The following is a 10543-nucleotide window of genomic DNA, read 5'->3' on the forward strand; positions in this document are numbered from 1 at the left end:
GCAGAATGAAGACTTAAAGAAATCCTGCTCTCTATGCCAACAAATTATGGCATGGAAAATCTTTTGACTCCTAAATTGTGCTGCTAATGTAACTGGTTTATCTTCTTGACATCATCTGCAAGTGTAATTCAGTGACTACAGAAGGTATTGCTGAAATACCAACTGATCCATGAAGCTGTATCATACCATGTATTATGATTAGTTAAATCTTGTTGGTTGTGTTTTACTTCCATTTCTTTGTTCAGTCCCTTCTTTTCTCTGTGCCAGGAAGTCAGATGATGCTGTAATATCGTTTGGCTTGCAGAAAGTCTGTCTGGGTAGCTCTTTTGGCCTTGTGTAGGACATGGTTGGAGCTGGAATTAAGCAACTATCTCTAGATGTCTACTGGATTAGCTTAATCCTTTTTTACCTTCAGAATCGTATCAAGTAAATGCTTGTAGCTGTCATAGGAGATCATCAGTCACTGATTAGTTACCACGTTTGTCTTCCTTCTTTTACTTGTTTGATCTGTGTGATGTTCTTTTCTGACTACCAGGCTCCACTTGATAGAAATAGCAGGAATCAAAATGCACTTTCTACAGGTCACAACACGGATGACAGTTCTGCTGTTAGGCATGTTGAGTAAGGGCTGCAGAAAGAGCTCTAGCACAATGGTTTTTCAGTTGTTTTAGTCAAACTGCCATTTTATCCTTCAGTACAAAAACAGTTTCACAGAGTATCTTCTAAAGTGTTGTTGTAAATGGATGCTATTCAATCATCTAAAACTTAGTTTCTTTCAATACTTGTATTTCATGCTTTTTGTGGTGCGTGTCTGAAAAGCATTCCTAGTTTTTGCTGTTGTGGGCCACTGGTAAGCCAGATGTGAGAGGAGCTCAATGTGCCCAGCTGGAACTTTGTTTTGTGAACTGGTGCTTCATGTTAATGATCATCAGATGCTTACTTGAATCAAAGATCCTGAAAATGTGACATGTTCTTGCCTCTCTTGATGAGAGTTCTTAATTTTTATAATGCACTGGCCCTGAAAAGGAACTGACATCAACTGTCTTTTCATGCCTTAGTGCCATCCATGCTTTATAAAGGCTGTATTCACAATATTGTGGTATAACTTAAATTCATCTTATACTGCAAGTGTTTTGAGTGAGAGGGGAATCTCTTATCCTTACTTTTTGGTCCTGGGATGGAGAGCCCTTTAGATATGTGTAGAGTTTGAAACTGCACTGACTGTTTACTACTCTAAAGGGTTTGGAGGAGGGAAGGGTTACAGGGTGTCTTTGCATTGATTTTCATAGCAAGTTGTTTTAGTCCTGAGATGCTGGTAGAACACTGGGTCAGAACAGACAACAGCAGGAGGTCTAGGAAGAGAAGGAACAAGAAAATTTGTTCATGGGCATGGAAATCCTAAATCTGGAAACATACCATATTTAGGATTGAGTACAAAATTAGGTTCACTGAGGGGAAAACAACTGTTCTGAGGAACAGGCAGCAAAATGAGTTTTTGTTCCCCTTTCGGGGAAAGGGAGGTTGTTGCAGGCAGGCTGCTGGAAAAGAATAAACACTTCAGAGGAAAACTAAGTGCTAAGATAGAAATAAATCACTAGTCAGATATCTGATTTTTGCTCCTACCTTCATCACTTACATCTGCATGACAGAGGAGCTCAGTTTGTCATTTGCCTCCTTTGCAGACTTCAATATGTACTCACTTAGGTGTGGAGGAATCTGCCCAGGGGCACAGACCTTCCACCCTTGGGAGAGGAGGGGGTGCACATGCTTACTGGCCACTCCCAAAGATTGAAGCAAGTTGAGACCCTCTTGTCCATACCAGCAGTGAGTCCACCTCTTGTATTTCATAAGCAAGTTTCTCTCATCTGTGCTTAAAGATAAAAGTGTGACTGTTAACCTGAAAACATTGAATTTGTCTGGCTAACTGCAGGTACTCTTAAAACACTTCCCATGTCTTGGCTCTGACATGTCAGTAAAAACTTCAGTTGAGCAATTGCTAAGTGCGTGTCTAGCTGTGTAATAAGAAACAAGAGGAATCTAAATAATTCTTGGAGCAGGTAAATAGAATATCTTATTTTTTCCTAGTATTTCTTTTATTCTTCTCATGGACCTGAAAAAAATTTTTAATTGTTCTGTGAGGCAAGAGCTGCAGAAACAGGGAGTACAGAACTGCTTTGAGTGCTTCTGGACACAAAAAAAGGTTGCTGACATGCCCATGAATAGTATGCTTCCCCTGGATAGATGACTGTTCTGATGTTGAGTAAGCAAGCCTTCTTAGAGTTCTTCCTTAACAGTGATCTCTTGGCCACCTTGTTGTGGTAGCAGTCTCTTACATCAAATAGGATGGATATTGAAGCACTATTAGTTTTCCTTGATAAATTTTCAAGCACAGTGTTATATACAGATGTAATTTTTAAGAAAGAGAGGAGGTTTGTTTCCTGGCAACTGGAGATCTTACTGCAGACTCTCTCTTGGTCAGCCAACTTTTTTTACCTTCTCCGTTGAAGTTACTTTAATGTGAAGTGTCAATGTCAGCTATGTCAAGAGTTTACTGCTCAGAGGTTTTTCCTCTGAAAAATGGAAACCAGTATCATAGACTGGAATCTTAAAATGACCTCTAATGGGCCACTAAGCAAACTTCTGCAGAATACTAGTAAGTCTCACTACAAGCATGTAGTAGGTACTTGGCCCCTGAAATGAGTTTTCTGTTTAGGTGCACATTGTAAGCCTTCTCCCAACTGGCGTAGTGTCTGTTAGAACATGTTCTTTTTCTGTTCGGACAATAATTTAAGTGCAGAAAGCATGAGAATTTTCTTTGTAATTTGTATTACGTACAGTCTTTTCTTTCAGAAATTTATATACTATTGGTTTCTTAGCTACCCATTTCACATAGTAATAATAAGATACTAACATAGGGAAAATATTTTTATGCAATGGCTCTTCCAATAAGTTGTTATTCTAAAGCAAACTTTCTTATTTGACTAATCCAGAGTCTCTTGCAGGCTTTACAGATAGCTGGTTGACTACAGCTGCTGCAGAACACAGGTTTTATCAGAATGTCTCAGGCATTTCCATAATTTCTTCTACAAATCATCAGACAGTTTGTTCCTTGGTTGATATGTATTATTGCATGCGGTATAAGAATGTATTGACTCTTCTTTCTTAATTCTCAAGGGTCTTTTGAAATATGTACAAATCTGGAGACTAGTATCAAGCCTTTCTGTAAATGTTTATGTTAAGCTGGAAGTAGCACCATAGCTGTCTTGAAGCATACTATTTTGTCAGCTAAGGCAAAGTACAGGTAGTTTAGCTAAACTTTTGGTGCTGTCTCTCACAGTATCCCGCTGGCTATGTCCAGCATACAGCTAGACAAGTCTGTAATACGTTGGGTGAGCAATTAGCTAATGGGTTGGGCTCAAAGAGTTATAGTAAATGAGGTTACATCAGGCTGGCGGCCAGTCACCAGTGGGGTTCCCCAGGGCTCAATTTTAGGGCCAATGTTCTTTAATGTTTTTATAAATGATCTGGACGCAGGAGTCAAATGTACAGTAAGGCAGTTTGCCAATAATACTACATTAGGAGGAGCTGTGGACTCCCTTGAGGGTAGAGAGGCCTTACGGAGAGATTTGGATAGACTAGAGGGCTGGGCAATTACCAACCATGTGAAACTAAACAGCAGCAAGTGCTGGATTCTCCATCTGGAATGGGGTAATCCTGGTTATACCTACAAATTGGGGAACAAGAGGCTGGAGAGCAGCCCTGCAGAAAGAGACCTGGGGGTTTGGGTTGATGGCAAGTTGAATAGGAGTCAGCAGTGTGCCCTGGCAGCCAAAGGGGCCAACCGTGTCCGGGGGTGCATCAAGTACAGCATAGCTAGCCAGTCGAGGGAGGTGATTGTCCCACTCTACACTGCCCTGGTGCAGCCCCACTTAGAGTACTGTGTCCGGTTTTGGCACCTCAGTATAAGGACATCAAACTATTAGAGGAGGGCAATGAAGAAGGTGAAAGGCTTTGAGGGCAAGACTTACGAGGAGCAGCTGAGGTCACTTGGTTTGTTCAGCTTGGAGAAAAGAAGGCTGAGGGGGGACCTCATTGCAATCTACACCTTCCTCAAGGGGGACAGCGGAGGGGGAGGTGCTGATCTCCTCTCTCTGGTGACCAGTGATGGGACACGAGGAAATGGATTGAAGCTGCGTCAGGGGAAGTTCAGAATTGGACATCAGGAAAAGGCTTTTCACTGAGAGGGTGGTCAGTCCCTGGAACAGTCTCCCCAGGGAAGTGGTCACGGCACAAAGCTTGTCAGAGTTCAAGGCGCATCTGGATGATGCTCCTAGTCATATGGTTTAGTTTTAGTTAGTCCTGCGAGGAGCAGGGAATTGGACTCGATGATCATTATGGGTTCCTTCCAACTTGAGATATTCTGTGATTCTATGATAAGTACCTGGGAAGAGAATCAAACTAAATCTCTGAGGTTTTTAATCAGATCAAGTAAATTTTGCTAACTACTTACAAAAATAATCTGAAGTTACATTTTTACTATTGAATTAGTTCATCAAGTCTCATAATGGTTAGTTATATTTGGTTGATCTAGAGCATAAGCCTATCGTGTCTTAAACACAGTTCTTCCAAAGTACCACAAAGATAATATTTTCACCCTCAACTTTATTTTTTATATTTTGGCATTATATGGGGTTTTAACAACTTGGGTGGAAAAATGTCCGGTTGAAAAGTACACAATGCTTTGTTTGAAATATTTTCGGTTCTTTGGAATGTGAAGCTACAATTAAAAGTTGAAGATTTTGAATCTCAGCTAAACTACTGGTATCTTGTTCAAAATGTTACATGGTCTGATCAGTGTCCTTTAGCCACTGCTGTAGCCACTACTTCCTTATTGTGTTAATGGATGCTATCTTTTGGTTGGGGGGAGGGGGAGTGTCTGTTTTCTTTAGCCCAACATTCTCTCCCTACACAGTTGATCTGAATTTGTTTGGGAGAAGGTATTCCATTTGTTGCTGTCACTTTTTATCACACCTAGAGTTTCCTAAGAAAGCTGACCATAGTTATACAAGTTTGTAATAAAGTGTGAATGCAGTGAGACAATTTCAGTTAAGTGTCAGCGGTAAATTGGTGTATTCTCAAAGGCTTTTTTCTTTTCCTAGCTAATAAATTGATTACACGAGAAGGGCCTTCCTTTCTGCAGATGCGAATAAAACATTTGATGAAGTCAAACTGCATCCCACAGGCTACTTTCTTGTCAAAATTGTGTGCAGATTCTCCAGAAATTGCAAATGTTTCATCTTTTCGCCAAGCCTACATCACATGTGTGTGTTCTATGCTGCCTAATGAAGACTCCATTAAGGAGGTTAGTAATCCATAGTCCCTTTTTAATGTATATTTATCAAGCATTTTAGAATTTATTTCTGCAATACTAAGAACTGAAGCTGAAGAGTGAAACTGTTGCAGCAGAGTTCCAAAAGAGAAACAATCTATTGCAGACTGCAGTAGGAAAGAACATTTGTATTAACTGCTGGTGTAGTTAAGTATGTATTATATGCTTGCATTTGAGGTTAGATGCGTCTGAAAGCTTAAAATAAAACTTGTCATTTCAGTTCCCCTTGTAAGCAAAATATAATTGGAAAGCTGTCTTTTCTGACTCAAATACTAGTACTAGAGCAGTTACTTCTCTTCTAGTCGTTCTGACCTAGGAAAGAAAAGTTCAAAAAAAAAAAAACAAAACAAACAACCCTCAAACCAAACCAACCAAACAAACCCCACGATACAAACAAACAAAAACCCCTTTAGAGTTGTTGCTCCAGAACTCTAAACTCATTTTTGGCAGTTAATCTTCCTCTTGCAGTAACAGTCATAGCAATGATTTGTGTTAACACATTGCAATCTTAACAGCAGTCATACAACTCTTGCCTCTGTTGCCTCTTGATCCCTCACACATCTGTTATTTTATCAATCTCACTGTTCTTGTTAGAGTTGTATGGGTTTGGTGTAGTTTTAAATGTGAGACTTGAATATTTCGAGTAAGCCTCTGTGAAACTGGGGGAAGCTTCACATACTAAAAAAAAAATGCAATTCTGATGTCTGTACTTCCTGAGTGAGTGGCAAACTTGTTTGGAGTGTTTCTTGTTATACATGTAAACTATTTTAAAAGCATTCCTTTAAAAATACTTCTTTTGAGAAATAAATATTGGATAGGTGTACCCTCAGACAGTCTCTTCAGTCTGAGCCATATTCCCCTCTGTTTGCTGAACTGTAGGAGCAATGAATGCTTTTAACAGCTCACTGCAGACACGATCTGCGTACTGGAGGCATTGTGGATAAATGGGTAATATGCAACGTGTTCTTTGATTGGATTGGCTACTAATGATGAATGGCATAGAAATCACATTAAATTGTGTTCAGTTTTTAGTTTCACTTGAGTTGTAAAGTGTAGCTGTATCTTAAAGGTCTTTCCCAACCTTTATGATTCTGTGATTCTATGTTTTACCTAGATACTTAGACAAGTCTTTACTTGCCAGTCAAGTATAAAAGCTAGAACACAGATTGATGAATTGAATCAAATTATGGTAATCACTTAATTAAATCTTTTATGGAAAGTGAAGCCACTAAGCATCAAAGCTGTATCTTAAAACAGTATGGTTTATTGACTTAACTGGACCTGTAGACAACACTCTAAGGAGTGTAAAGTCGGTAGTGTTACAGTGCCAGAAAGTTGACTCAAATAATTGGCAATACGAGGATTTGCATGTAATGTTTCTTTGCATGCTTGGTCACAGGTATTGTGTAGTTGGCACTCTTTACAGAATTGCTGAAATCTGAGATTTCTAAAACACTTTTGTTTCCACCTTTGTTTTCAGAAGGCGAGAATTGTGTTATATCTTCATGTTACCTATCATCTTCCTCAGGTAGAAAGTTATCAGGTCTAATGACAAGTGGGAAAAGAGATAGAAAAAAGATGAAAGATGAAGAGCTCAAAGAATGGCAGCTGTTGGAGAACGAGAGGTGGCAATGACCGAGAACCCAGCGGGTGGAAGAGGGAATTAACTGTAATAAAAGAAACAAGGATTAAGTGAAATTTGAAGTTCGGAGTGGGATGGGGTAGATGGAGGAACAGGGCTTAGCTAAGAAAGTAGGTGTTACAAAAAGGGTGAATATGAGTGAAGATAGCTTGGGGAGGACTGGAGAGAAAGAACTTGTTTTGGAAGATTAGGCAATGTATGGTCATCCCTTTCCAGAAACTGGAAGTGATTGGAATGGCTAGGTCAGGCTTGGAAGTTAAATTGCTGAGCTCCTAAAATTTAAGGCTAAGTATACTTCTATCTATATCTATAGGCAATAACATATGTTATATACATATGTACATACATATACGTATGTATGTGTGTATATACGTAATATGGTTATAACTGTGTGTGTGTATATACACTATATATAAAGTTGTCCCTTGCATACCAGGTACCTTCTGGTACCTTGAATTGATCCTAAGGCATACATGTAACAAATAATGTGACTTTGTAATTATTCGTTCACAAGAATCTTTTGCTGCTCTGTGAGAAACATAAAAAGTAACAGAACTAAGAATTGCTGTCTGACTTACTGATTCCAATGTTTGGCTTGAATTTGCCAATTTTATTGAACCAATTAAAATGCTAATTAAAGGGGTTCTCCGACAGAGTAGCTAACAAGTAGTTAATAACACTCTACTATTGCAAAAAGCATGAAACCCCAGATGTTCCATAGTCTAAGATGGCTTTCTCTGCAAGGCAAGTGTCAGCCACATGTAGCAATAAAACAGAGTTTTCAAATTTAAAAAAAACAGCTAAAATTAAAGCCAGATTGATTGTTTTAATCGTAACTGGTCATGTCTCTAGAATGTCAGTGTGATTGTTTGCTAGGTTGCATTTGAGCGCCATATAGCCATTTCTTATAACCAATCCAGGGTTTTTTTAGTCTGGACTTTCTTTGGGAAAGACCATTCAAAAATCTGAGAGTAAAGCACTTGAGGAAGTCTGAATTTAAGCAAATGCCTCTTATCCCATTCATAAAAAATTCAACTGGGGAGCTTAAGAACAGTCATCTTTTGGAGGCCCTCTCCAGACACTGCCTACAGAATAAAGAATTGTTCTTGGGTTGTATGCTTAAAAGAGCAAGAGGGAAAGACAACAAAGCTTGTTAAAATACTGGGGAAGGATAGTTGCTTATCATGAGTTTGCTTGCAAAAATATTCTTCGTTACGGTGTTGTTTCCATTATCAAGTTAAACCAAGTGTTCTCTTCCCTCTGTAATTTCCAATTTGATTGGAAGATTAAAGAACTTAACCCAAAACTTCCTTGCCCTGCAAACTGTCTATGCTTAATGAAATATTTTTTATATAAAACATGTCTTTTTTATTAAATTTTGAGGCAGCAGCTCCCAAATTCTTGCAGCTGTAGCAACATTATTTAATGTAAATAAGGTAATATGCTGCAAAAGAGTAGCCTGCATTTACAGACTCAAGAGTATGTTGTCCCAACTCAGCTAGGGGGGATTGCTTTTAGTCGGTTCATGGTATATCTGTAGCTCCTGAAAGGAGGGTAAGTCTCCCTAGATAAGCAGATTGGGTGCCTTTTTTTTTAAGGAGTATTAACATGATATCCTACTAAAAAAACAAAACAAAACAAAAACAAACAAACAAACAAAAACAGTAGAAGGCTTAGGTTAGCGGTAGGAAATTTTTATGATGACAAAAATGAAATATTTTTGTAATGTTAAAACTTCAAACTAAAATGACATGGAAGACAAAGACAAGATAAATCTTACATGGTTGTATGTTACGTGGAATAACTTTGAGGAGTAAACTGGCATCCTTCTTGTTAATGGAATGTGGGGAGGATGACAGCATTTTTCAACAATTCTAATTTAAAATAGCTTAGTACTGTTCATTCTGTAGGCTCTGAACTTTCATTCAGCTGTTGGTCTTGTTGGGTTTCGAACAGAATAACAGCACTGGTCAGCATTCCAGGATTAGTAAAGACACTTTCATTTAGTCACTGAAGTGACTGACTGGATATTGTTGGATGATTTCAAGCTGTGCATTTGGACAACAGAAAACCAAGGTCTGAAATGAGATGGATCATTGACAAAGTTTGAAATAAACAGGAATTGAAAACTTGCTTACTCAGTAGTTCATGTCCTGAATATGAGTCGGTTTAGCCAAAAAGAATCAAATTTCTATGTAAGAAGGAGAGCGAATCCAATGTGCTGTGTGACTGCAGGCTGCTCCAAGTGCCACAGACATGCCTGTTGCTGGAACTGATGTTTGTGCTGTTCCTGCTGGTCCAGCGCACAGCAGAAGTTCCAGGTCTTGTTACAGTGTGAGTCTGAGTGAGGAGTAACTGATGGCTATTAAAAATGTAGTTTTTATCATTCTGTAGCCTAAGAAACCCTAGTAAGTAGGTTTTAAGTTTGTAGCTTTTAAAAGAATGGTAGTGTTGTTCAGTGATTGTTTCTTTAATGGAACTGGGAAACTGAGCATGGTCTCTGTCAAGTGATGCCTGGCCAAGTAGATCACAGATAGTCTGCCACGTCGTTTTCAGATTTGTGGAGGAAACGTATCCTGTACTTACATGCACTGACAATTTTTGTTTTTCTAAAAAACAAGACCTGGAAGATCAGGCTTGTATCAAAGGCAGGCAGCCTCTTGCATTATTTAAGAATGTTTGCTGCAGTATTGAGGAGATGGCAGTGTATAATTGTGGAAATTATCAAAGACAAAAGTTTGGGTCAGTTAGCTTTGTTTTCCTAATCTGCTTTATAAAATGTGCTGATGGAAATTGTAATCTATAAAGAATAGGAATAACTGAATGGAGAGAGGTGGTAGAATACTGTGAGAAGACTGGAGTTGCCCAGCTATCAGACATGTATTCAACTAGACTTAGCACACAAGCTGAAAGCCTGTGTGCCTGTAAAAACCAAAGGTAGATGAGAACATGAGAAAGGTACTGCTAGCAAAGGATGTTGGAGTGAGATGGTATGCAGCAGGATCCTTTTTTTTTATTTGCAAGCTAGAACAGCCATGTTCTCCCCTGTGCAGTGATGAACACCTTAAAAATTCTTTCATGTGGTCATTGGTATGGGCTTGCTTTTCCATCTTCCCCAACCTGATGGAGGTGGCACTTGATTTGCAGATATTTTAAGTGCTTATTGTCTCTAACATGCAAAGAGCAATGATGTCTGTCCCCTTAGTTAGCAAAGCATTGTCACTTAAATCAGTTCTTGAGGTTTCTCTCTTGCCAGAGGTGAATCGGTGACAAAACCCCTGACCAAAATAATCTGCTACATTTTACTCTTTTTCAAATGCAAAACTGACACATCTGCAAGCACTTGCAGCTGGTGAATTGCTCTAAAAATGCCTGCTGCAAAAGGTCAGTCATGGGTCTCAAGTTGAACAGCAAAAGTCAGTGGACCCTAGAAAATGTTGACATTGCTGAATGAACTCCAGTGTCAAGCCTGTATGGAAAACGGGTAATATACCTGCTTCTGCTCTTCCTGC

General features: G+C 39.0%; 1 protein-coding gene across 1 annotated transcript in view; it reads left to right on the forward strand.

Moving 5' to 3' along the window:
• RLF (rearranged L-myc fusion) overlaps positions 1 to 10543 on the forward strand; it is a gene marked incomplete at its 5' end in the record, with an annotated part of 45776 nt that overhangs the window by 20527 nt on the left and 14706 nt on the right. The window contains one exon of the mRNA XM_009583119.1: positions 5160 to 5362. Within this exon, the coding sequence (XP_009581414.1) occupies positions 5160 to 5362 (203 nt within the window). The remainder of the gene's footprint in view (positions 1 to 5159; positions 5363 to 10543) is intronic.

The sequence above is a fragment of the Fulmarus glacialis genome, unplaced genomic scaffold, assembly GCF_000690835.1.
Source record: "Fulmarus glacialis isolate BGI_N327 unplaced genomic scaffold, ASM69083v1 scaffold2538, whole genome shotgun sequence".
Taxonomy (NCBI): domain Eukaryota; kingdom Metazoa; phylum Chordata; class Aves; order Procellariiformes; family Procellariidae; genus Fulmarus; species Fulmarus glacialis.